Below are 27106 nucleotides of genomic sequence, written 5' to 3' on the forward strand. Positions count from 1 at the left end.
AGCCGTAATCAGTCAGGACCTTTCATTTATCAGTGGATCTAACAAAGCCTGGGTTTATGAGAAGATGGGTTATTTTTGCTGCCCAACAGAGCTGTGGTAGAGCTCTCACCAGCCAAGCTCGATTGCAAAAATATCGTATTTCTTCCCAATATTGACCCAGCCGAAGGGTTGTGTATCCCCATCCATCATCTGGGGACCCCGAGCTCGTGCTGAAGCTCGTGGGGAAATCCCTTGGGGGGTTTGTGACACTTCATCTGTTAGAAGGTACCGGCTCATTTTAGAGCGAAAATATTTATGCCTGTAGCTGGGTGGGTATTTTGCTGTTTCTCCTGCCAGCACCAGCTTCCTAAAACCCTCAGAATTAGCCCCATAATGTTTTTCCCAGGAAGCCAAGGCTTGTGGCTGATGTTATCCCTTAATACGCCCCGGTTTGGGGCACAGTTGTCCATCCAGAAGTGTTTGCCCCTAAAATAAATTGGTTCCTGCACCTGTGCATAAAAGTGTTGGGTTAATGTGGTCAAAAAAAAGTCCCAAATCTGTTAAATCAAGAGGTGGCTTCAAATAGCAACTGGGTTAAGGCTGGAGCCTGTATCGGTCTTTGCCTTGGGGGAAAATGGGTCAGTAATTCGGCAACCCAAGCAGAGCCGACCTGGCCAGGCCTGGACCCTTCCAGCTGTTTAGGTGCACACCCCGTTCGCTTTATATTTTTAATCTATTTGGCTTGAATTGAGATTTTTCTTCCCTAAAATAGATGGATAATGATATGATATTGCCGTGAGTGCAAGCAGCCGGAACGGGGGGACGCGGAGAGGCTGGCTCTCCGACTGCTCTCAAAGTGACTTTGGTAGGCATCGACCGGGCTGCCACGAATAGTAACCGTTCTCCCACCCAAGTCAAGTGTGAAAGGCAATCACTGGAGGTCAGATAATTAGGAGATTAATTAGCATCCATGGCAAAATCCAAAGAAACTCGTATGGGGCATAAAACAGCAGGTTTGAAGGAAGATATGTGGAAGCGGCAGCCTGGGTATGGTGTAAAAATCTGTGCTTAGGAGATGGGGAAAACGAACTCTGCTTCTGCAAAACCCCTTTTACCTGTGCAGGTCCCCCCCCCCCCGAAAATTAAACAGGTGCTTATTGCCAGCAAGCAACCCCTGTTAACTGAACTTGTGTCCGTAATCGTACCGGCAAATCTCTTATGCTTCCCTCATGCCCTCCTTTGAGCGGTAGAAATAAGAGACTGGAGACGTAACCCCGGTGAAATTTATCCAGATTTTCTTAAATATGGGGAGAGCGGAGGTGGAGCGCGGGCAGGGCTGGCGCAGAGCGAGGCAGGGCTGAGAGCTCGCCGAGGCGAGACGCGGGTGCTTGCAGGAGGTGCTGGAGGGTCCCCGGTGCATCCGCAGGGAAGGTCCCGGCTCCCCGGTGCGTCCTTGCCCCATCCGGGAAGGACCCTGTGATTTTACCGGGGCCACCATAGCAGGGAGCACCCGGCAGGCGTGCAAAGAGGCTGTTCCCCTGCCCAGCACCCTTTAAAATCTCTCTCCTTTCTCCTCCCCGTGGCTCAGCTCTCTCCGAGCGGCGGGACCATGCTGGAGGATGAGGATGGGATGAGCGAGAGGGGGCTCAGCAGCTCGAGGAGGAGATACGACGATGAGGAAGGTGAGCGAAACCCCGGGGATGCCCCAAACGGCAGCGGGGTCTTCCCTGCTGGCTGATGCATCAGATCTCCCAGCGCTCGGCTCGGCACATCCCATGCACGGACATGGGAAAAGCTCCGGTGGATGTTTTAAGCCCGGTGGGAAGGCGGCAAATATCTCCCTGGCTTTTTTTTTGCAAGTGAGAAACACCCAGATCTGCTCTCTAAAGCTTTTCCCCCCACCCCCCCTATAGATTACCACTCCATCTACATCGGGGTGCCGGTGCCCCGGGGCTACCGAAGGAAACGGCGTCGGCGAAGATCTGTCTCCAGCCGGGACAGGACGAGCGAGAGCGAGCGGCACTACGAGCGCCAGGATCGCTCCGACACCGACGACGGCGGCCACGGCTGCTACGAGAGCGGCAACGACAATGCCAGCAGGACCAGTGAGTCACCCTCGGGCTTCCCGAAAAAGCAGGAGGGGTTTTGCAGCATCATTTAATCCAGGATTAAATCGCCCCTGTGCACCTAGCCGCGTTACTTGGTCCGGTGTTTGTACTTGGCATTGCTTTTCCTGACACTTCCCAGGTTTATTTTTCCCTGTGGATGTCTCTGAGAGCCGGGCACGGGGTGTGAAGTGGGATTTGAGGCTGCTTAGGTGATGGGTGGGCTAAAAAGAGGTTGTCCTTGCCCTCGGGAGGTTGCTAACGAGGAAATCGGGGTACAGCAGGGTCCCGGGGGTGCAGACATCCTCCGGGCATCACACCTTGTTCCCGACAGGCTTTTGCCCAGGGCTTTGCCTGGTCTCGTTCAATCTCCTTGGCGAAGATTAACATCTTGCACAGCAAAGCAGCTGTCGGTCTCTTGGTGGGTTTTTTTTTCCCCCTACCCGTCCCCCCGGTAGAAATTTGCATTTGGGTTTACGTCGAGCAGACCACGTCGCGGCTCAGCAGAGCGGGCAGGGGCTCGGTTTTGCTTTTCCTTACAGAGAGGAAAGTTTTCCAGGTTTTTTTTTTTTGCACGAGGAGAGGGGTTTTTATTTGCAGCGGGCTTTGCTCGCAGCTCCTTCACGTGCCTTCGGCGGCGGCGCAAGCGGGACCACGTCCCCTCCTTTCCGCAGGAGGTAAATGCCACCGGGATATAACACTGGACTGGTTTTGGGGGGGGGGCAAAGTAATTTTATGGAGGAAAAACACCCCAAAAAGCCTCAACTCTGCAGCAGCCCTGCTTCTCCTGAGAAAATCTCCCTCATTTGGATGTTTTTTCCCCCCGAAAAAATCTCTGCCCTGAGCTTGGAGAGGATTTTCCCACCTCGCTCCGAATGGGAAACAAAAACTCTCCACAAAATAACCCCAAACCTTTGATTTCTGTCCTCCCGCCTCTCCCTCCCTCCCTCCCTCCCTCCCCTTTCTCGCTCACTCCATCCCGCTGCCACCCAACGCGCTCACCTCTCCTACACGCATCCCGTTTGATTTGGTAACTTCCCGTCATGAGAGCCGAAGGGAGAGGAAAGTGCTTTATATTCTCTATAATCTGCTCCTTAAGCCTTGGGAATTTAACAAGCCTGAGTGGATAAAGGAGGAAGTTTGGGGGTTTGGGGGTTTGTTTTTTTTTTTTTTGTGCCGTGCAGCGAAAGTTTGGTTTAGCCGGGAAGAAACGGGGGAAAAAATGGAAACGATTCCAGGTAGGTTATTTCCATCGCTCTTTGGTGTCCGTGGCGGGGGGGAGCGGGAGGGGAAGAAAGGCTCCATTTTTTTTCGGCTTTGCTTTTCCCGTGTCAAAGCAATTTGGGAGCCTGCGTGGGGTTGGGTTGAGCGCTCGCTCAGGGCACCGAGCTCCAAAGCTCACCCCAAAAATATAAGGGGGCGGCGTGGGGGAACTGTATCAGCTTCCGCTGCTCCCCAGCAGTGGGGAAGCAGAAAAAAATGATATTTGGAAGGAGAAAAGTCTCCCAGACCAGGGGGTTTCTTGAACAGGAACGGAGCATCTAATCCCATGGGATGTGCACCCCAGTCTCCTCTTTTTTTTGGGGGGGGGAGGGGGACGGGGACCCGTCTGTGCCATGAAACCCCAGGGGCAGGCTGTCGCATATTCAGAAGGACCACGACAGTGGATGGTTAATGTGCCGGAGCCTTAAATAAGGCTAAGTCCCGCTGCCCAGCCGGATTGCAAACCCCGGGCGGCATCACGTTCCCCCGTCCCCCCTTTTATCACCTTTTTTATTGTACCTAAAGCCAGAGCGGGATTTTTGGTTTGGAAAAGCATCGCCAGGCGAGGTTTTACTGCTGAATCAAAGTTGGGGTGTGAAGGGCTCTGTGCACCTCAAATTAAAGGAGCGATAAATCAGTGCGGCTGGTCCGTCCTGTCCGATTACCCACGGAAATGTAGGCTCCTGGGTACGTAAAATTATCCTATATTATCACCAGCGAGCTAATGCTGAGCTAATTCTGCAGCTGTGGGCCCAATTCGGATCCAGTGTGGCTGAAATCACGGTGGAGGTTTGATGGGTGTACAGCAGGAATTGCAGCTCTGAGTGTTTTCCCATCATAAAAGCTGGTTCGGGGAGGTACGGATCTGCTCTGGGCACCCGTTGAACTGTGTCTTGCAAGGAATAGGTGCCGGTTTTTGGGGTGGCTTTGTGGGTTTTGGCCAGCGTCGCTGCAGCAGTTGTACTCCCGCGTTCCCCGGAGGTGCCAAGCCCTAGACGCCGCTATTCACTATATCCTCCCAAGCGAATACCTGCTGCTTCCTGGGATTAATTTTAGGTGCTGGATCAAATTTCCAGGAGGAAAACAAAAAAAAATCACCGAGGGCTGGGTCGTAACCAGATGCCGGGCTGGGTGCTTTCCCAGGCACGAAAGGGTCCTCCAGGTGAATAAACCCCATGAATTTTGGCGGCGCGGCAAAGCCCCGGCGCTGTTGGTTTAGCAACCGGCTCTTTGTTCGGGTCAGTGAGCGGCGGGGAGAGGAGGCGGCCGCTGCTGGGAAGCACGCGTTAGGTGTTGAGAGATGGGTTTATTCCTTAAACTGGGGGAGGATGGGGAAAAAAGCTAAAAAAAAAAGCCCCAAAGAGCTCTTTATGTGCAAGCTTTCCTTTATCTTTTGTGGTTTCCAGTAGTTAAAGCCCCAACACCCCAAAACATGTCGCTGGGGGGGACCCTCCGGCAGGTTGAAGCAGGAGGGACCCGTTCTTAAGCACACTAGGGGGGGAATTTGGGCAGAGTTGGGAGCAGCAACCGCCGAGTCGAGGATTCGCAAAGCTCTAATCTCCCCCCCCCGCCTTAAAAATTGCAAATCCCCCTTTTTTTTTTACAAATGCATCCAGAGATCCCGCCCAAGGCGGGTATTTCCAGCAAACTCCCTTTGCCACCATCTGGCTCGTTGCAGTTGGAGGGAATTTTGGGGGGGGGGTTGCAGGAAATTTAAGGTTTGGGCTGCAGAGCAAAGCGGACGGCGTGAGGCCAAGCGGGGTTGCCGGTATCGCACAGATTTCATCCCCTCTTACGCGAACAGCACTTAGGCTTAAAGAGCCTGAGGCCCTCCAGGCATGTAGCCCGGCTCTAAAATTAACAGGAATATTAATAATCATAATAATGAAGCTTATGGAAGGGGAAGGAGAACTTGACAACAGGGCTTTAGTCCTGGTGGTGGGGCTTAAAGGGCTTAAGTGGTTAAGCAGGCTCAGCCTAGAGCGCAAGGGACATCCTATTCTTTCACGGCCGCCGCGACTTGGGTTTTGTCTGCTTTGGTGGGAGGACAGGGCAATATTTCTGGTTTTTCCTCGGCTCGCACGCGGCAATTTCATTACCTGCTTTTTTGGGCACCCTGTTACCCGACTTTCTTATTCCCAGGTTTGAGAACAGGTGGATTCTGCTAACGAAGACATTTTCCGAGCTGGATTAACTCCTGCTGTATTAGGAGAGGGCTAAGACCCAAGATTTTATTAAAAATACACCATTGCCGCGGAGCCTGGCATAGGGTTGATTTTAACCTCTTGTTTGAATAACAGGGCAACCGGGGAGCGGTCCCATCCGTGCCACGTCCAGGTTCATACCCGGGTGTTTGATTCCGCCCCGCAACCCAAATTAGGAGGCTTTGCTAGAAAAGCACGCAAAGATGGAGAGGGTTAAGAGAAAACCCAGCCTGGCTTTTTTTTTTTTTTGAGAGGGCAGGTCCGTCACCCGTCACCCTCCCGTGGCCGTGGGGAATGCACCAAAGATGAAAAACCCTTTTCCCATCAGTCAGGAGGTTTGCAGGCAGGTGACGTGTTGCCGCTCCCCTTCCCGAAACACACCACGGGAAGCAGGAGGCAATAGGTGCCCTCCCCAGCCTGGCCGGTTATTTGCAGCAAGAAGCTAGATTTTTCCCGCAGAAATGGTAAATTTGTCTTATTCCCTTCGAACGATACACGTTCCCCTCGGGGATCCAGTGGGAAAGCGTGTGCCGAGCACTTGTGCGTCCCGATACACGGTGCCGGAGACTGTAAGGATTTGGTTGCCGATGGCAGGCAGCTCCAACCTGGCAAAAACAGGCTCCGCGGTAGGGAAAAATGCGGGATACCCTGCAGAAACGGGGCGCACAATGCTTCTGGAAGGGGAATTTGACTGTATTGTACATAGGGGTTGGCCGCGTTCCTCGATTCCCAGCCCGGACCTATATATTCCCCTCCTGGCTGCTATGCAGCCTCCGCTGCATCCTTTCCGCCAGCATCCTGTATCTCTTTGCACAGGGATTTTGGGACAGGATTACTTAGAGTTTCCCCACTCCTCAATGTCTTGCACCTTAAACGTTTTCCTCGAAACCTCCTTTTTTTACCCCAGGATCCTAAATAACCCTACCGATCCCTCTTTACTCCCCTGGAGCTTTCCGTATGGGGAATTGGTGCAGGATCATCTCGTCTCCGGTCGATGGTAAACCTCTTTTTCCCCTCCCCCCGGCAGTGTCACCGGCTGCCGAACGCCTCCGCTACATCCTGGGGGAAGACGATGAGCCTCCCAACCCCACGCTCTTCACGGAGATGGACACGCTGCAGCACGACGGCGAGGAGATGGAGTGGAAAGAGTCGGCCAGGTGAGGAGTCAGGGGGATGCTTTGGGTTGAAAAATGTGCCGGGTACAAATCCCGCCCCCCCCCCTAAATATCCCTGGGTGGAAACGGGTTCAGGGAGTGAGCATCATTTTTAATGAGGTTAAAAAAGCCGTGCCCGAATTAGGGAAATGCAGAAAACACAGCGTTTTGGGGGTCTTTGCACGGCGGCTGCAGCCTGCCGAGGAGGAGGAAGAGAGGAAGATTTCCCATCTTCTCCCGCATCTCCCCAGGTTGGATCGACCGCAGAGCCGGGGCTTTTCTCGTTCCCGGTTACAGCACGAGAGCAAAGCCCTACAGAAAGGGCCGGGGGGTGAAAAAACAGGGTAACGTGCTGGGAAACTGGAGAATTAGAGCAGAGACCTGGGAAATGGGAGTAGGTGACACAAAGAACATTTTCCCAAGTCTTTTTTTCCCCACCCACACTTTTGCTGGCCAGGCCAAGAGTTAAACTTCTCCTACCTCTCAAGCAATAATAATACAACCCCACCCACTACATCTTTAATAAAAGTATTAGAGGAGTTGCAAGTGGCGTTCGCTTTATTGAATTAGGAGCTTATCCAAGGGAAAAAGCTCAAATCCAGGTGGGATTTTTCTCTTCCTAACCTCAGCTGTGTAAGGGCTCGTAGGGCTGGGGGGGTCTTCTGGGGGGCTTTGGGAAGGGAGTCGGGGATGCTGATGGCGTCCCCGAGCCCTTTCCTTTCAGTAGCACGTGCGGGATTTGCGAATCCGGGTGCGGAGGTTCGCCCGAGGGATGGGGAAGAGAGCAGGATCAGGCCCTGCAGGTGCCATTCCGTCTCTTGGGCTGGTTATTGGCATCACCAAAAATTTGGAAAGCTCTTGAGCATCCTCCTGGTTGCCATCCCTGCTCAAAACACAGCAGCGCGGGGATGCTGTTGCTAAAATCCTTTATTTCCCCGCCCCCAATTTTGCGTAGGGCTGTATCTGCTCATCCCTCCCCGCTCCCCAAAAAGTTCGGAAGGCAAAAAATCAGCGCTTGCATTGGGATTTTCATCAGGGAGGGCTTGAGATGGTGGTTTCCAAATTCCCCCTGGGAGGACGGAGGTTTCTTAAGTCCCGGATTTCCGCTCTCTGGCGAGGAGCGGTTCAGCTTCTTTAGCTGCAGGAGAGCAGCTCCTTGGTGGGAGCAGCGCTACCTGTGGCTAAATCCGCAATAAATGGAAATAAATGGAAATAAAGAAGCTGAGCGCAGCAGGGAGATGGGGTTTTGCTGTAGCCTTGGCGAAAGCATCGCGGGATGCCGGTCCCGGGGCAAAGGCGCCGCTGGAAACGTGCCTCGAGTCCCGCACGCTGCCCTAAGCTGCCACCCCGTGTGCGCGCTAACCCACTTTCGGCAGGAAAATGGGGCAAAAAAGAAACGAAAAGCGACCTAACCGGCTTTGGGCGAGCGCCGACGGGGCTTAGCGGGTGCTACGGCGGGAAGCTTGAATTTCCTCTCAATAAAAGCAGCGTTGTTCGAAGGGCTGGAGAAGGGGTTTCTGCAAAGAAATCAGGGTAGGGCGTTTTGAAGTGATGGGCACTAGGGCCAAATTTTATATTTCTGGATCCTCTGGGGTTTTATCCCCAGCACAGACCATTCCTGGCACTCCCAGATAATATTTTGGGGCTTTTTTAATAGGGACACCCAGCATTTTTCTCTTTGCAGCAGCATTTTAATGCACCCCCCCCCTGCAGCCGATACAATCCCAGGCTCTCCCCACCCTTCCCCTGCAGCATTTGGGAGCCATCAGCTATTTCCAAAAACCCTTCTCCTCCCACATCCTTTCCGTCTGCGCCCTCTGCGGTGGCAGGAGCCCAAATCCCAGTTGTACCAGTTAAAAGTTGTAAGGTTAAGCCCTGCGAAGGCTAATCCACGGAGCCTGCAAACCTCCTGTAAGGGAAAAGCAGCTTTCTTCCCCAAATAGACGTCTTGCCGAGAGCCACCTGCCCTCCCCGGAGCCTGAGCCCTGTTCCTGGGGCGCTGGGAGGAATCAGCCACCATTCCCAAATTTGCTCTGAAGTCTTTGGTTTGTAAAATTAAGGAAAAACAAGGAGGTGGAAGGGCTGATTTCCAAGGGCTTGCAAACCTTCTCGTCTCCCACCGTCGGAATGAAGCGCCCAGGTTGAAGTCTGAGCATTGCTAAGGAATTAAAAAGACATTTGCGGTGCCCTGGGTTTTTGCTTTCCTGTGTGCACGGCTGGTCCGTGCGGGTACGGCTCCTGGCTAAGGCAAGGTCAGCTCCATGGGAAAACCTCCCAGATCTCGCAGGAGCAATTTGAGGAAGGTCAGGTCTGTAGGGTTGAGTTCAGTGGTGGAGCCGAGAGGTTTTGCTCCGCTCTGCAAACACGCAAGCGGCGCTTTGTCTAATAATGTTACTTGATTTCTCCATTCCCATCCTGAATAACAAGCAAAAACTTTTCAGGATGGATTAATTCAGGCTTGCAAAGCCTCCTGCAGAAGGGAAACGCCACGGGAAAAGCAATTCTCTTATTCTCTTCTCGTACACCGTCTCCACTCCGTGCCCATCCCCGTGGCTGCCGCTGTCGTTTCAGGTGGATAAAGTTTGAAGAAAAGGTGGAGGAAGGCGGGGAGAGGTGGAGCAAGCCCCACGTGTCCACGTTGTCTTTGCACAGCCTGTTTGAGCTGCGGACGTGTCTACAGACGGGAACGGTGCTCCTGGACTTAGATGGCTACTCTTTGCCCCAAATTATAGGTAGGAGCCGGCGGGTACCAGTGGTTTTGGATGGGTTTTTCCCCATGTCCTAAAGTTCTGGGAACAGATTTAAATGCATTTACTTGCTACGTGCAAATATAAGCCAACTTGCATGGGAATAAGCAAAGACAGGAGTTGAGAGCCATCAACTTGGTTCAGGAAGCGTTGTTGTCATGAGCTTTCTGGGAGGGTTTGCAGTGGGGTAACCCGTGCACCTCCCTCGTTCGGTGATTGCAGACGATGTCATTGAGAAGCAGATCGAAGATGGTCTGCTCAAGCCGGAGCTGCGGGAGAAGATAAGCTACGTGCTCCTCAGGAAGCACCGTCACCAAACCAAGAAGCCAATCCACCGGTCCTTGGCCGACATCGGAAAGTCCGTCTCCTCCAACACAAGTGAGTCCTTGGGGTCCAACCTGTGCCTGGTTGCATCCTTGAGTCTTTGGTGAGCAAGCCTTGGGGGAGGAAGGTCTCAGGAGAAGGAAAGGGGGGAAACCCCCAACCATTTGGGGCACCCAACTATTTACTGCATTGAGAAAGACCCCAAAAGCTCTGCCGCTGGTGGCTTTAAGCGTGGGGGGGGTCATCGGGAGCTGGAAGTCAAGGAGATGTCTGCTGAGATGGGCAACGGCGTTGTGTGATGGACAACGGCATTGGCGGTCGCTTGGCCAAGGAGCTTTCTGGCAGAGCAGCCTACAGACAAATCCAGTCTGCTCCGCGGTTGAACCTGCCTATTTTTGAGCCATTATAAAAGGGGATTTGTTTGTTTTCACGCTAGATTATTTACTTAGGTTTAAACAGAGGTCATTTGGTGGAGCCCGGGATTTGCCGGGCTTCGGCTGCTCCCCGGGTAGGCAGAAACAGCAACACCCAAGCTCAAAGTGCACATGGAAGAGGCCATCAATAAGCAATATTCCCACCCCGTGAGCGCCCCCAGGTTTCAAAGCAGCCATCACCCATGTCAGAGGACTAGATATTTGAGCTAACATTTGCCCAGAAGCCTTCAAAACGGAGCACGACTTGGAAATGTTGCGGTTACTCCCTGTAGGTAGGAAAAATAGAGGCCTCTTTCGTGTTTCTAGTCTCTTGCTGAGACGATGGCATCGCTTTGAGTTTGCAAATAGGGACACCAAGGAAAAGGTGGTCACTGGCAGGAGCAGAGGGGTCCCTCGCATTTCTTGTGCCAACAGCAGCTCCGTGAGATTGGAATACATACCGCCGGCACGTTGAAAATAGGGTCATGCCCAGTGGGAGTTTCATCATTATTTTTAGTGGGTTTAACAATAAAAAAAATGAGGACAGATGCTGCGGTTGCAGCTGGTGTTTCAGAGAGATGCAGAGCAGCTCAACAAAACGGGTCCAGATGGTTTTTCCCAAGGAAAACACAGTCTTGGGAATTCAGGAGGTTTCCTGAGAAAATGCTGGGCTTAACACAGAAAATGCATGGGGGGAAAGGGAAGTCTTTATAGCTAAATAATTCAGTTTAAACATCTGAGATGAAAAATGGGACTCGTCACCAGTTTAGGGAGGAGAAACGTTCACGTGAAACTTGGTGGTGGCCAACGTAAATATTTTGAAGTGTGAAGTTCATGGCAAATTTCAAGCGTAGGTTTCTTTGGAGAATTAGGAGATTAAAAAGCCAGATAAAGTGTTGGGTCTTCCTAAGGAACAGAAATTGCACTTCTGAACCCATTTATAGCCTCGACGAGAGCATTGGTGGGGCGGGGGGTGGTGCAGGCTCCTTGCACGGAGCCTCTGCAGCGGGAAGACTTGGGGTAAGGCAGTTTTTTCTTTGCTAAGGGGAAAATTACTATGGGTGGGATAAAAGTGCAACTGAGAGTGGGAGGGAAAAGCAAATTGCTGGTGTATCAGCGCTGGAAGGGTCACATCTGCGCCGGGCAGCTGATTTTCAGCCCGGCCTCTTGCCTTCAGCATGACCCAATGGTTCCCCATGGCACCTGCATCTCCTCTAACGGCTCCTTTCCCTCAGCCCGCAGTCCCGTCCGGAGCCCGGCCGCCGGCGCCGCCTTCCACCGCTCCACCGAGGACCTGCGGATGCGGCAGAGCGCGAGCTACGGCCGCCTGCGTAAGCCGGGGAGGGCGGCGGGGAGGCGGAAACGGTCCTAAAAGAAGCGGGGTGGGGGGGAAATCAAGCTGCAGTATGAGAGTGGGCGATTGCAGTTACAAGGGGATCCCACCACAGCCATAAATGAGACGTGGTTTGTGTAACCACAGGGTGACCGAGATCAGAAAAACCTCATATTCTTGGGTTTTCATCTTATTGCACCCGGTTTGCAAGCCCAGCAATAATAAATGTTGGGTTTTTTTGCGCTGAAGTCCTCCCACCGCGTTTTCTCCTTGCACGTGGGGCTGAAATTGGGCTGCGCATCACGGGGCGGTTTTCTCACTTTCTCTCTGATCTCCATCAGGTCACGCACAGAGTCGAAGCATGAACGACATCTCGGACACGCCGAGCACCGACCAGGTAATCGTCCCCGAAAAGATTAGCGCGATGCTGTGGGGAGCACCTCCGACACGACCCGTGATGGGGCAGGGGCTCTGTGGTTGTTAAGGTCCGTGTGAGCCTTGTGCGGCTCCGCTCGGTCGATAACCACACCAATTCCTAATTAGGGAAATGAATACACGTATTGATCCCTGCTAACTCCTGGGGAAGCTGTCCCAGAAATAATACCTGTGCTTGCAAATTAGGGGCAGAATTAGGGGCACGCGAGGGTGCTGATGTAGCTTGAGATCCTTAGGGCGGAGAAAAAAAATTCCTGAAAATCTTTAGGTAGGAAAGGAAAGGTGTTTGGAAGAGTGCAGGGATCCTAAAAGAGCCTTTGCTTGGCTGGGTAAGGGCAGGTTGCAGGGGGTAAATCCCATCCAAGCACTTGGGTCTGCAAAGGTGAATACAGCTCTCGAGATAACGGTCTGTAAATAGAGGCGGGTTTCGTTTTTCCCTCCGTTTGCGCCGTGATGGCCGTGGGTTTCTTAATGCAAAGCTCAGCTGAGAGCCCGTCGGGGGCTTTTCCCCCCCCGGTTTGCTTTGCAGGGGAGAGCTGGGAAGGAGGTCAGGCTGCTCGGGCAGTTCGTGGGCAGATCTCTGCTTGCCGATGCGATGGATCAGCAGGGTTCTGTGCCGTTCTTTTGCTAGATGTCCCATCCCCATGCCGATATCAAGGCTATTTAGCTGGGAACTGCTGATGCATTATATGGGCTTTGCTTTGTTTCTCTTTGTGCGTGATTTCAGCATAAACCTAAGGGAAAACCAAACGCAACGCGGGTTTGTAGGGGACGGTACGGGAATAACAGCTTGCTTTTCCCCAGGGGTGTCCTCGCTGGGCTTACCTGGGGTGACACGATTTAGGGGGAAGCGAAGGATGGAAATTCATGCGTTGCTGGGAGCCACGGGACAGGGGATGCCACGATATCAGGGAGGCAGAAGGTTTCCAGGGCACCTTCTTAAATTAGAGCTGCAATAAAGCAAGCCAACTGCCTGCTAACGAACCCCAAATATCAGCCTCCAGCAGTGGGGTGCGGAGGGTTAATCCCAAAATATGCAAAGCATTTAGGTTTAATCGCCCTATTAGGCCCACTACAAAGGGACTTTTTAAGTGTTACATGAAGCTTAGTGGTCACTGTTAACTCCTGCTCTTGCTTATTCCAAGCTGCATTGGAGAAGTTGCTTTATTATTATTATTTTTTTCCATTTGGGTTTAAAAGATTAGAAAGGGGAGAGCTTGCTGCCCGGCTCACATGCCTCCCCTCATGCTGGCATATAGATTATAATAACACCCTGCCTGGGTTGGTATTGAACCCTTTTAGACTAATAATGAAAGACCTGTAGGGGAGAAGAGACCGGGGAAATAAATCCATGGACGAGGTTTCCTACTTCCATTATTTGTTCCTGCTCCGAGGATGAGACTGGGGGACAACGAGCTACAGAACCATCCCCCGTGCACGGCACCGAGCGGTGTTTCCGCATTATATAGGGGCCCGGGGAGCCCGGGGCTGCAGGGCTGCAAATAGACTTGCAAAAATGCATGCTGGCTTGCTCCAGGATCCGTATTTTCTGGCTCAGATTTTCTGCAGGGGGATTGCAGGGGTTTTCCTTGCGTAGACCCCAGCGCAGCAAAGCGCCTTTTGCAAACCACCTAGTCGCACTTCATATTAGGGAGCCCCAGGCGTGTGGTTTCAAGTTAATCTCGGGCTCAGTGATGGTTTTGAGTAACGAAGAAGTTCAGCTTTATGAATTCTTGCTGTTTTATTCTTGGGTATGGCTCTTGAATCCCCACCTCTGGGAGTCCTGGGACCATCAGAGATTAAGAGGTTTGAGCCTGCGGCTTCAGCTTTTGCGTTCAGGGTGTGGAAAAGAGGGGGGGAAAGCCAAATTTTGGCAACTGCTCCCTTCCCCACCCTCGTCTTTCCAACAGCTGAAGAACAAGTTCATCAAGAAGATCCCCAAGGATGCGGAGGCCTCCAACGTGCTGGTGGGAGAAGTGGAGTTCCTGGAGAAGCCCTTTGTGGCTTTCGTGCGGCTCCTTCAGGCGACGATGCTGGGAGGGGTGACGGAGGTGCCCGTCCCCACCAGGTGAGCTCAATTCCTTCGAGTCCGAAGCACTGAGTGGTCTCACAACATGGGTGCCGGTTGTCCGAGGTTGCCAACACGGCGCCTTTCCCTTCCCAGGTTCCTCTTTATTCTCCTTGGTCCCGCGGGAAAAGCCAAATCCTACAACGAGATAGGCAGAGCCATCGCGACCCTCATGGTGGATGATGTGAGTAGATGCAATGCCCGGCCCTCAATGGGAACCCCCTTGCTCAGAGCCAAGAAAAAAAAAAAAAGCCATTTTCATCCTATTGCCCGAACGAACGAGCTTAAAATCCCATAATGACGTGGGATATGTGCGTGCTGGACACCGTTCCTGGGCTGACACCTCTCCTCTCTTGACCCCCAGCTCTTCAGCGACGTTGCCTACAGAGCCCGCGATAGAGAAGACCTGATTGCCGGCATAGATGAGTTTCTGGATGAAGTCATTGTCCTGCCACCCGGCGAGTGGGACCCCAACATTAGGATTGAGCCACCCAAAAAAGTGCCCTCGGCTGAGAAGAGGTAGGTGGGAGACGTGAGGCTGGTCCCAGCCCTGTGGCCTGTTCTGGAGGTGCTGGAGGAGGACAGCAGCTTTGCTTGCCTTCATCCCTAGAAATAATCTCTGCAAATTTTCCCAAAATGCTGCTTTTTCAGCAGTTTTTGCCCCCAGATCAGCTCAGAGCCATTTCCACTCTGCAAAATCTGCGTTACCCACCCTGGGCTGAGCAAATCCAGCTCTTGATCTTTCCAAATTCACCCCCAAACCCAAGCTCTAGTGCAGGCGGAGAGCTACACCATGGCCTCGGTCGTGGTCCCTGCATCAGGACCGGCTTGGTAGGGTGGGCGCCGTGGCCGACGCTGGTGACTCTCTCCCGCAGGAAATCGGTTTTCTCACTGAACGAAGTGGGGCAGATGAACGGCACGGCCGGTGGGGCGAGCGCCGGGGGCGGTGGAGGAGGCAGCGACGACGGGGAGATGCCCGAAGTTCACGAAATCGGGGAAGAGCTCGCGTGGACCGGCAGGTGAGCAGCACCCTACCACTCAAAAAACTTCTAATGGTGCCAGCACCCATCAGCATCTCCTGCTGGCTCACCCTGCGGTCTCCTGGGCCAATGAGGGGTGAAATGCTTTTGGGCGCAGGCTTTTGCGCAGCACCGTATCTATTTTGGCGGAAGGCACGTGCATCTGGTCCTTGGTGGTGTCTCCCCAGGTTTTGTGGTGGCCTCTATTTGGATATCAAGAGGAAGCTGCCCTGGTTCCCGAGCGACTTCTATGAAGGCTTTCATATCCAGTCCATCTCTGCCATCTTGTTCATCTACCTGGGCTGCATCACCAACGCCATCACGTTCGGGGGCTTGCTTGGGGACGCTACGGACAACTACCAGGTCGGGTCCAAGGAGGGTGGTCACTTTGGCTCAGGGAGAGCAAGCAGGGATGGGATGAGACGGGACGGGATGGGATGAGTTTTACCCCCCTTGTGCCATGCCAAGCTTTAATGCTGGGGATGGAAATTCATTGCCAAGTGGGACTGGCAGTCCTGAAATACCTGCAGGATGGGAAAACCCGTCTCAATGGCAATGCCAGGAGCAAGAGGACGTGGTCCCAACCGTCCTATATGGGTCCTAGCAGAGGTCCTTAATTCCCATCTCCATCCGGGGTGTCCGTGGGAATGTAACATGGCACAGCATCACCATAACGCTGGGTTTGATCCATCCCCAGGGCGTCATGGAGAGCTTCCTCGGCACGGCAATGGCAGGCTCCATGTTTTGCCTCTTCGCCGGGCAGCCTCTCATCATCCTCAGCAGCACCGGCCCCATCCTCATCTTCGAGAAGCTGCTCTTCGACTTTAGCAAGTAGGTGCTGGGCGATGCCGGGGGGAACCGGCACCCATCCGCACCGGGGTGGGAGCTGTCCTCCAGCCCGCGGCACGCTTTCATGGGGCTGCTCTCGCCTTGTCCCCGCTTTCAGAGGCAACGGCATCGACTACATGGAGTTTCGCCTCTGGATCGGCTTGCACTCTGCCCTACAGTGCCTTATCCTGGTGGCCACCGACGCCAGCTTCATTATAAAGTACATCACCCGCTTCACAGAGGAAGGCTTCTCCACCCTCATCAGCTTCATCTTCATCTACGACGCCATCAAGAAGATGATCGGAGCTTTTAAGTACTACCCCATCAATTCGGACTTCAAGCCGGACTACGTGACCATGTACAAGTGCGAGTGCATCGCTCCCGACCCAGGTGAGTACACATCTTTTTCAGTGCCGGATGGGAAAGGCGAAGGGGATGGGGAGGGGTCCTGCCGTGGATATATCCCTCTGGATCATTGGCCAAGGACATGGAAGGAGGCAGCTACCCGGTCAACTGGGGTGGAGAGACCTTGTCGTCCTCTTCTGAGGGTGATTTTGGGCAAGATGGAAGTACAGCCTTGTCCCGCCATGGATGAGCGCGTCGGTGCTTGCCAGGACACGGCGAACGGTGCTGGAGAGCCGGGGCCTCAGCCTCAGCAGCCAGACCTGGATGGATAAAAAGGAAATGTGGAAACAAAAAATAATTTTAGATCATTAATTCCAGCCCGCTGCCGATGGAAACTTATTCTCCAGAAAATACACCGGAGGGGTTTTGTCCTCTCCAGTGTCCGGGACACCCCGGGATATCCCGGTTGGGTGTGGAAGCCTCCTTGGACTGTTTTTCCTCCTCTTTCTTACTCCTTTTCAAAAAGGAGAGGCCATCGGGCTCTGAGCAGACGGTCTTTTGATGACTCCCCTGGTTTTGCTCTTGGATAGACGTACCCGATGATCCCCGGTCCGAATCGTGCAGCTCAGATGCTCCCGCGGCCACCTGGAAGGGAGCGGAGATCTTCGGGCTAATGCCAGCGACCACCTGCTCTCAGATGAGCTGAATTTATTTAAAAAGTCTAAATGCTAACAATCTGGGGGAGTATCAGCTGCAGCTAGAGGAGGCAGAGAGGTGTGATGGTGGAGCTCTTCCCAGAAATAAAAGCATCCAAGACCCGTCACGCAACATGTTCCCAATACACCTGTCACTGCAAGAAGAGATTTTACCTGCTGTGATGGAAATAACATTTATTTGGTTTAATTTTGTATTTTTCCTCGATTTCTGTTTATCAACCACCCGCCGAGTGACCCGATCCCGTTGGGTTTTGGAAGCCCTGCGCGCAGTGAGGAGAACCCGGAGACAGCGCAATCCTTTCCAAACCAAAACCCTCCCAAATTTGACCCGCAGGAAAGCGAAGCCTGATGCCCGACGCAATCCCCGGGGGGCTGCAATATCCCGAAGGGGACTGTGACCGCCTCCATCCACCCGCGTGTGCCGGCATCTGCCCGGCAGCACCCGCCGCCACGGCTTAACGCAGGAGGAAGGCGAAGCCTTCAGCCTCCGGGGAGGTCTTCCCCTCTTCCAAGCCCCCGTCCCGAGCAAACCCCGGGTGGCCGAGAGGCATTTGCACCCCAAAAACCTTAAGCCTCTTTGCAACCCAGTCCCATTCCTCGCCCTCGCTGCCCCGGGCACCCAAGGCAACGGTGTCTGCGTTGGATTTTCCATTCCTCTAGATATTGAGAAATTATGTTTATTCCCCCCTACATCCTTTTTTTTCTATCTTTTTTTTTTATTAGTTCTGATTTTTGATTATTATAACTGATTTGTACCATATTTGTCTCTGCTGCACACATCAATTTGGGCTGATTTCAATCTCAAGTGAGTATCGCCTTCTAAATATTAAAATTATTTTAACATTTGATACTCTTCCCCCGTGGGGGTTTTGTTGTTATTTTTTTCCCATGTATTTTACTTTTCTTCCTGCTCTGATAAAAGGGTTTATGTAGAGCCCTTAGGGGTCCTCTCTTAAAACACCACCAGTGGTATGCTACCCTTTAAGTTGTAGAAATCACAAATAAGGCCGGTTTCTGGAAAAATAAAAGGTTATGGAGGAAAATAATAATAATAATAATAATGTTTTTAATGCTGGGTTTGCCAGCGCTGTTTCCCAGAGCCCGGTTTTGGCAGCCCCCAGGTCTCTGCTTCTAACCCAGCAATCGCTTCTCCTTCATTAATCCTCGGTGCCGGGGATGGAGGCGGCAGGTCGGGGCAGCCGAAATTCCCGCTTGGCGCAGGAAGAGGATGGACCGGAGGGAAGAGGGGGGGGCAGAGCGGTCCCGGACCCCACTTAGGGCCGCCCATAAAGAACGTGGGTGCTCCTGGAGCCGCGGAGCTGCGTCGCCCGAAGAGCCGAGCGGACCCGCTTTTTGCACTGGAGGAGAAGGTGCCGGGGGTTAGAAAGGATGGGGTTTTTTTGCAGTGAGATACCAAAACACCCCTAAAATATTTAAAAAAAAAAACCAAAAAAGATGCAAAAAAAGCAATTTGGGCATGATTGGGTGCCGCCTCTCCAAAAATAACAGGCTGCTTTTTTAGTCTTCTACCCCCGTGGTTTTAAGACGCAGGTGTCGGGATGCTCGGCCCCGCTGCCGGTGGCTTCCCTGGGAAGCTCTTAAAAATTTTAGGAGCTGGGAAGCTCCTAAAAACGCCTCCCCCCTCCGAGGGAGAAGCTGCCGAAGGAGAAGCCGTGTTCTCCGCCGGCACACGGGATTAATCAGGGAGAAGTCGCTGCGGGGTTAGAAATGGGGGGTTTTCTCCCCAAATCCTGGTCCGCCCTCGGGATGCTGATCCCCGCGCGGCTCTCGGAGGATGTGCTCGACCCCGGGTTTGCTTTTACGGCTCAGCCGTGCCTCTCCGGGTGAAGCCCGTCTGCTTTTAATACCGAAACCTCGCTATTAGCCAAAAACCTCAATAACAAACTCCTTTCCCGCAGCCAACGCGACCTTGTTCGATGCTTCAGCTCCAGTGGCACCAAACACCACTAACATGTCTCTGGTAAGCGGCTTTGCTCATCCCGCTGGGAAATTTGGGACAAGGGAGGGCAAATCCCAAGGACTTTTGCACCCAGGGAGCGACGTGCGCCAGCTTGGAGCGAGGGAAACGTGAGATTTGCATTGATTTGGGTTCACAGTTGGGCTCGGCGGCACCAAATCCCCACTTTTTTGCCCAAATTAACAGCAGCTCCGGGGTTTTCCCATGGTTATGGGGCTCCCGGCGGCAGCAGCCCTGGGAAATACTCCTTTCCTTGCATGCTGCAATTGCATAAAATGCTAATTTTGCTTTTTTTGGCCAGGAAATACCCCTTTCCTTGCATGCTGTGATTACTTAAAATAGCTAATTTTGCTTTTTTGGCCGGGAAATGCCCTTTTCCTTGCATGCTGCAATTGCTTAAAATGCTAATTTTGCTTTTTTGGGGGGGTTTCTCCCCAGTACAATGCTATTAACCTAACAGCTCTGGACTGGACTCAGCTGAGTAAGAAGGAGTGTCTCAAATACGGCGGCAGCTTAGTGGGGAAATCCTGTAAATTCGTGCCCGACCTGGCCCTTATGTCCTTCATCCTCTTCTTCGGGACCTACTCCATGACCTTGACCCTGAAAAAATTCAAATTCAGCCGCTATTTCCCCACCAAGGTAAGGAAAGCTCCGGGTTTTACCCTCCTCTCTTCCAAAAGGGAGGGAAAACGGGAGCTGTCGGTCTCTTTGCTGGATGCAAAGAGCTCCAGGAAAATAAATCTGTGTTTCTAGGAGGTGTCGGTAGCAATTAGGAGAATCCTCCCCGAGCTTATAGCCGCTGATCTGGCTCTTGCACACTGAATAACCCATCACCCCGCGATGCAAAGGGGAAAAAAAATCTGCATTTTGTGGGTTACACCCAGGTTCCCCATGGGTGAGCGGAGCTGGAAAGCCCCGGGGAAGGATGCCGAAGCGGGAGCAAACCTCTCCATCCCATTAATTAACCTCTCCACCCCATTAATTACCCTTTCCGCCCCCGTTTCCCTGTCTTGCCTCCAGGTGAGGGCTTTCATTGCTGATTTTTCCAATGTCTTCTCCATCCTGCTCTTCTGTGGAGTGGATGCCTGTTTCGGACTGGACACCCCTAAGCTCCATATCCCCAGTATCATCAAGGTTTGGCCGCCGCACCAGGGGGGACCCCCTCACCTCTCCACCCGCGCTCTCTTTCCAGCTCCTCGCCGGTTTTCGGGGAAAATCGCTGCTCCTGCGGTGTCCGGGCACCTTCTTAAAAGCTACTTTGTCTTTTCTGGGGGAATATTCTAATTCTGTGACTTTTTTTTCCCTTCCTTTTTTTGTTGTGTTTTTTTTTCCCCTCTTCTCTTTTCTCGCTCCCGGCAGCTGCGTAAACTTGTTAGCGATTTCTCTATCTTTATGTCCATACTAATGTTTGTGGGGCTGGATGTGCTTTTCGGACTCAACACCCCAAAGCTCCAAGTGCCTACTGATTTTAAGGTAAAAAAAAAAAAAAAAAGGCAGTAAAATCCCTTTCCGGAAGCGTTGCCAAAAATTTCTCTTCCCCCTCCATCCAGGGTATCGCTGTCGGTGACCTGGGGATTGCCGATGAGCAGCTGGGGAAGAAAATTTGGGGTTGAGGCATGCGGATGCCGGGGGTGGTTTGGGTACCGATGCGTGGTGGTGGGATTCAGGGATGGATACGGGATAGGATGATGCTCAGAGGAAATGGGGTTCAGGGGTGATGTGGGGCTTGCCGAAATGTCAGCACTTGGGTTTTTCCCCCCTCTCTGACCCGGTCCCGGGCTCGGCCGCGGTGTCCAAACCCCTTCTCTTCCCCCCCCCCCCCCCCCCGCAGCCCACCCGTGTGGACCGAGGGTGGTTCGTGTTTCCCTTCGGGAAGAACCCGTGGTGGGTTTACCTGGCGAGCGCCCTGCCCGCCCTCCTCGTCACCATCCTCATCTTCATGGACCAGCAGATCACAGCCGTCATCGTCAACAGGAAGGAGCACAAGCTGCGGGTGAGCAGGGACTCGTCCCACGCTCGGGGGCGCAGCATCGCGTCGGGTACCGCCTGCACCCCTGCGAGTACTCGCTTTTGGGGTGCAGATCGGGTGCTGCTGCAAGGCACGGGGCGGGGTTCGCCTCAGCTCGGCACGCTGTGCAAAGCAGGGGCTCGCCCTTTCCTTTGCAAGCCGTCTTTTTGGGGTGACAAAGCCTCCGGGGTGTTAAATTCACCCGATGCTGTAGGTAGTGTGGTGCAGCGGGGCGATGCGGCAGTGCAGGGTGCGCTGCATGAGATGCAGGGTGCAGCGTGGCAATGTGGGGTGTATCAGGGTGATGCAGCGTGTATGAGAGCAATGCAGGGTGCATAAGGGCGATGCAGGGTGCACCATGGCAGTGCAGGGTGCATGAGGGTGATGCAGGGTGCACTGCATGGGATGCAGGGTGCAGCGTGGCAATGTGGGGTGCAGGAGGGTGATGCAGGGTGCTTCGGGATGATGTGAGGTGATGCAGGGTGCAGCGTGGCAATGTGGGGTGCATCAGGGTGATGCAGCGTGTATGAGAGCAATGCAGGGTGCATAAGGGCGATGCAGGGTGCATGAGGGCAATGCAGGGTGCACTGCATGGGATGCAGGGTGCAGCGTGGCAGTGTGGGGTGCATCAGGGTGATGCAGCATGTATGAGAGCAATGCAGGGTGCATAAGGGTGATGCAGGGTGTATAAGGGCGATGCAGGGTGCACCATGGCAGTGCAGGGTGTGTGAGGGCGATGCAGGGTCCGTCAGGGGGGTGCAGGGTGCAGCGTGGCAATGCGGGGTGCATGGGGGTGATGCAGTGTGTATGAGAGCAATGCAGGGTGCTTCAGGGGGATGCAGGGTGCACCATGGCAATGTGGGGTGCATCAGCACGATGTGGGGTGCGCTGCAGCAATGACGGGTGATGCAGTGGGGGATGCAGGGTGTACCATGGCAAAGTGGGGTGCATCAGGGTGATGCGGGGTGCTTCAGGATGATGTGGGGTGATGAAGGCTGATGCAGGGTGCACTGTGGCAATGTGGAGTGCATGAGGGTGACGCAGGGTGCTTCAGGATGATGTGGGGTGATGCAGGGTGCACCCGGGCAATGCAGGGTGCATCAGGGTGATGCAGGGTGCGCTATGGCAATGTGGGGCGCATCAGTGCGATGTGGGGTGCACCGCAGCAATGACGGGTGTACCAGGGTGATGCAGGCTGCACCACAGCCATGTGGGATGCATCAAGGTGACGCAGGGTGCTTCAGGGCCACGCAGGGTGCACCACGGCGATGCGGGATGCTTCTGGGGGTGCATCGGGGGGTTGCAGGCTGCGTCCCGGGAGAAACCTCGCCTTGCTGGGCCCTGGGGTGAATATAGGAACAGCTTCACGAGCCGTGTTGCCCCCCCCCCCCCGACCCTCCTGGGTGCTGTGTTGCAGAAAGCAGCGGGCTACCACCTGGACCTGTTCTGGGTGGGCATCCTCATGGCCATCTGCTCCTTCATGGGCCTGCCCTGGTATGTGGCGGCCACCGTCATCTCCATCGCCCACATCGACAGCTTGAAGATGGAGACGGAGACCAGCGCCCCGGGGGAGCAGCCCCAATTCCTGGGCGTCAGGTGAGGAAGGCTCGGCCACGCTCTTCCTCGGGGTGGGGGGGCGGAATCCAGACGCAGCAGCGTGTCCAGCCAGCGTGGCCTCATCCTGCTTCTCTCGCTGTTCCAGGGAGCAGAGAGTGACGGGCATCATCGTCTTTGTGCTGACGGGGATTTCCGTCTTCCTGGCCCCTATCCTGAAGGTAAAACGTTCCCGTTCCTCCGTCCCTGCTCCCTCCCTGCAGATATTTGGGGACCTGGGAAGAAAAAGCTGGATTTCCCCGTCTCCATGGCCCCCAGCGTTGGTCCCCGTCCCCGGGAATGAGCTGCCGCCTTCCCTGGGGTAAGCGCCGTCTTTTTTCCATGTCCCCAGTACATCCCCATGCCGGTGCTGTACGGCGTCTTTCTGTACATGGGCGTTGCATCGCTGAACGGCATCCAGGTAAGCGCTCCTCCTCCTCCTCCTCCTCCTCCTCCTCAATGGCCATGAAGGGGTCCTACGCCAGGGCAAAAAGGGGGATTTTGACCTCAAAATTTGCATGCATCCAGCATTTCCAGCTGCATAGGACAGTAGATATCCAAAACCCTCCGAGAAACATCGAAAAGCCCCAAATTCCCCATTTTGGGGACTAAAAGAGGGTTTATCTGGGCAACCTGGGAGCCTGGGGAATGGGGCAAAAGGCTGACACCGGCCTTCCTCCCACCGCAGTTTTGGGACCGCTGCAAGCTCTTCCTCATGCCGGCCAAGCACCAACCCGACTACGTCTTCCTCCGGCACGTGCCGCTGCGCCGCATCCACCTCTTCACGCTGGTGCAGATCGTCTGCCTGGCCGTCCTCTGGATCCTCAAATCCACCGTGGCCGCTATCATCTTCCCCGTCATGGTAAGGCCATCCCCCGGGCTGCTACTGCAGCCTCGTTTAGAAGATTTTTTTGAGATTTAAGGAAATTTTGGCTTGGTCCCGTGGTGGTTCCCAGGTCTTGGGATGAGAGATGCTCTTGCAGATCCGGCTTTTGCATCTCTCCCCTCCTAGATTTTAGCCCTGATCCTGGTGAGGCGGCTGCTGGATTTTGTCTTCTCCCAACATGACCTGGCCTGGATTGACAACATCATCCCCGAGAAGGAAAAGAAGAAGGAGGATGACAAGAAGAAGAAGAAAAAAGGCAACAAAGGAGATAGCAGCAGCGATGAGGAGGTGGGTGTGGGGTGGGGGGGGGGCTCTCATGGACGGCGGGGGCACCCCGGACTGGCTGGGGAGGGAAAGGTCCCACCGAAACCTCCGGGTCGGTGGCTTTGGGGTGAAGGTCTTTGATTCATGGAGGTGTTTCACTGCATATATAGGACCGTCTGATTGAGGGGCTTTAAGTGATGCTTAGGGGCTGGCCGGAGGCTCCAGGGGATGCTCAAAGGGTCCAGAAAGCTGGAAGATCGTGGCAAAAATGAAATCCTTAGGGAAAAGAGCCAAAAGCCATGGCTGAGGGTACAGCACTCATCGTACGGTGGCAAAGCATCATTAACCCATGCAACCCCCTGCTGCAGCCCCTTCCCCGGGCAGAAGGGCTGAGAGTTTATTTGGGAAGAGGAAGGCAAAGCCGCCGCCTCCTCCTCCTCCTCGTGCACCCACTTCTGGAGGTTTTGGGTCCCTTTGGGGTGCTCCAGGTGGTCTCGGAACCCACCCAGGCGCTGCCTTCACCGAATTTCCCCACTTTCTTCCCCAGTTCCCACCTCCCTCAGTCATTAAGATCCCCATGGAGCCCCTGCCATCGCAGCCCCGAAACGGGGGTCCCCATTGCCTCAGCCGTAAGTAAAAGAGCTCAGGAGCCTCTCTCGCATTCCCTACCGCTTCCTAACCCCCCCGCCTCCGCAACGGGATCCGCTCGGCCACCGATGGCACTAACCCCGCTAAAAGACGCAGCCTGGATCTGTCCCGCCGAAGCGGGGAGGAGGGTTTGCTGTATTTAAAGCAGGTTTGAGAGGATGCAGCGGGCTCGGTCCTGCTAATAATTTTATATTCCAGGTGGCTGGGAAGCCAGGACTCTCCTGGGTCTCCCCCCTGAGCCGATGCTGATGGGGATTTTTAATAAATATATATATTTGGGAAGGTTTTGAGCCCCCAAAAGCAGGGGATGCAGAGCTTGTGGCGGCGTTATCCCAGCTGCGAAAGAGCAGATGTGTTCAATTTGGCTCAACCTTCTGCCCGAAACATCGTACGTGAGCTGGTGCAAAGACAGCCATGACCAAAAAAAATTCAGAATAAATCCGGGTGAGTTTATTCCAGCTCGGCACCAGGTTGCATCATGATGCCAACAAGTTTTGACGCGATAATTCATTGACTCTTTCCTCAAGCTGCCACTAGCAGGGGCTGGTGGGGCCTTTCTCTTTCTCTAATCACCCCCAAAATCAGCGTTTCTTGGGAGCTTTTCTCCTCCTCCCACCGTCCGGAGGATGCTGGAACCCGGTAGCAGGTTGGAGGCGGGGGGGGATGAGTGGTTTTTTGCGGGGCTCCTTCCTCACCCGGGAAGTGTTTCACCTCCGTGTCCCCCCCAGGAAAGAGGTCCTCCACCTGGAGCTTTGCGTTCTGATTCCTCCCCGAACGGTTCAGACCTGGATCGCAGGTAAACGGCCCGCTCCCCCCGCCCCAGGGGACCAGCACCTGCCGCGGGAAACATTTTGGGGGTCACCGACCGATGCTCCCGGCTGAGCATCGCTCGCCCGAGCCTGTTGCCATCATCCTCGGGCATTTCTGAAATAGCTGAGTGGATTTTCGCAGCATTCCTCTGTATTTTGGGTGCTTTCGTTTGGTGGCCCCGGCTATCGGGTTGTTGGGAGCGGGGCTGTGTGGGATGACGCATCCCAAGCCTGGCACGAGAGGGTTTATAGCAATAAAAATGCCGCTGGGTAACAGCCACGGGGATTTTTAGGATTGGGATGTACATCTGAATCCCGAAAGCTTGGGATTATTCTCCCCCTGCAGCTGCGAATTCTGCAGATTGTACATATTAAAGGCAAAATATCATATTTTTATGAATTTTTACTGGCGGTAGCGTTACCCGGAGCCCTTTGCTGGGGGGTCCTGGGGTGGTTTTGGGATGCGGGTGCCCGTGCCCGGATGCTCACTTCCCTCTCTCCTCCTCCTCCTCAGTATTACGCTTCACCTGAAGATTTCGTGCCCGTCGTCTCCCGCATTTAACTACTCCCGAAACCCCATCTGCGCCGTGCCCCAGGTGAAGATAGAGATGGAGTCGGACTATGAGGACACTGACACCGAAAAACCACCTCGGGACATGGGCAGTGAGACCACGCTATAGTACCGCGCAGCGCTTCCTCTGCGATTTATATATATATATAGAGATATTTATATATTCATATATATATATATAAAGCAAATTGGGCTTATTTTTCTATGTGAGATGGAGGAGACCGGTGGTCCCGGGGTCCGTTGCTCCGGTAGTTTTTAGCGTCACGACTTAAACGCGTTATTGAATTTTCTCCCTTACTGCCGGGCGAAGGCGTCGCCGCTGATGGCGAAATGGGGCTGAAAAGGTGGAATTGGCGATTTTGGCCTCCGCTCCCCCCGGAGCCGCCGCTGGGCTGGAGAAGCTGAAGGTGGCCGGGGCTGTGGGAGCAGCCGGGATGCTGATGGGGAAGGGGACTGCGCTGGGGTGATGTTTTTGAGGGGGATTTTTGGGGTGGGGAGGAGGTTTTCATGGCTGAGAAGGAAGGGGGAGCGTGCGTCCCTGCTCCCCAGTCCCTGAAATCACAACGCGGCTCTCGGGGAGTCTCGTTTCGTGAAGGGGATGGTGCGTCGGGCTTTGTGTTGGCAGGAGGACGCCGGTCCAAGCCACGGCAACGGGAGTCCCTTCTTGCGGTACAGCATCCCGGGCGTGGCGGCAGGGATGCAGGAGGGACCCGCCGGCCGGGGAGGGACCCGGCTCTGCTCGCCCCGGGGTGGATGCGTAGGACGAGGAGGGCATGGCGGGGTTGTAAAGGAGCCGGTGGCCTGGAGCGATGCCCCAGGGAGGGAAGGAGGAACAGCAGCTCTGGTTTAAGGGCAACAGCAGCCGGGCTGCGGTGGGAGAGCAGAGCAGGGAACGGGGCCTTGGTTTCCGCAGGGAATCGGGAACGGTTTCTACCGGGAAACGGGAACGGTTGCTGCAGTGAGGCCGTTTGGTCGCCCGTCCCTATGTCCTCGCCCCCAGCTCTCCCAGGGCCACCTCTGGCCCCAGGGTTGGTAGCGGCCCTATCTCTCCCTCCGGATGGGAGCGAGACGTGCCCAAGCCGTTATCTCGCTGGAGGAGCCTGCTCTGCCTGCCCAGCCCCTGCGCAGGGGGCTTTGCACCCACTTTACCTCCTCGATCCTGCTTATTCGCGCGTGGTTTAACAGCAAGTGGCTTGTAACGGGGAGGGGAGAGCAAGCGTGCCCCCCGCCACGTACCTACCTGTGCTTTCGGGCTCGCATCCAGCAGCTCCCTGCTTGGTCTCCGTCGGCATTTCGGCTCCCCAAAGGGCTCTTCCCACCCGCCGCTGCCTTTGGGTCCTCGGGGAACGGAAGGGAAGGGAGCAGCTTAGGAGCCAGCGCAGGCACCGAGCTCGGCTTGGCTCTGCCCACCTCTCA

The 27106-nt window shown here is 54.4% G+C and overlaps 1 protein-coding gene across 1 annotated transcript; it reads left to right on the plus strand.

Annotated features, from left to right (window-relative positions):
- Positions 1-2055: 2055 nt before the first annotated feature.
- Positions 2056-25699, plus strand: SLC4A5 (solute carrier family 4 member 5). Its single transcript, XM_076358986.1, has 25 exons — positions 2056-2084; positions 6579-6708; positions 9277-9437; positions 9675-9830; positions 11425-11520; positions 11864-11919; positions 13868-14025; positions 14122-14209; positions 14390-14544; positions 14901-15044; positions 15233-15407; positions 15742-15875; positions 15991-16262; positions 18853-18914; positions 19350-19550; positions 19932-20045; positions 20743-20904; positions 22337-22515; positions 22622-22694; positions 22865-22933; positions 23201-23374; positions 23525-23686; positions 24210-24291; positions 25039-25106; positions 25634-25699. Coding segments are annotated over exons 1-24 (3039 nt in total). The 5' UTR covers positions 2056-2083; the 3' UTR covers positions 25074-25106; positions 25634-25699.
- Positions 25700-27106: the final 1407 nt, after the last annotated feature.

Source organism: Aptenodytes patagonicus, chromosome 24, assembly GCF_965638725.1.
Source record: "Aptenodytes patagonicus chromosome 24, bAptPat1.pri.cur, whole genome shotgun sequence".
NCBI lineage: Eukaryota > Metazoa > Chordata > Aves > Sphenisciformes > Spheniscidae > Aptenodytes > Aptenodytes patagonicus.

Bases quoted from the DNA above. Each gene is read 5' to 3' on its own strand.
- SLC4A5 (XM_076358986.1), top strand. The intron at 9,438-9,674 runs GTAGGAGCCGGC...CGGTGATTGCAG, and splicing joins CTCTTTGCCCCAAATTATAG to ACGATGTCATTGAGAAGCAG. The intron at 11,920-13,867 runs GTAATCGTCCCC...TCTTTCCAACAG, and splicing joins ACACGCCGAGCACCGACCAG to CTGAAGAACAAGTTCATCAA.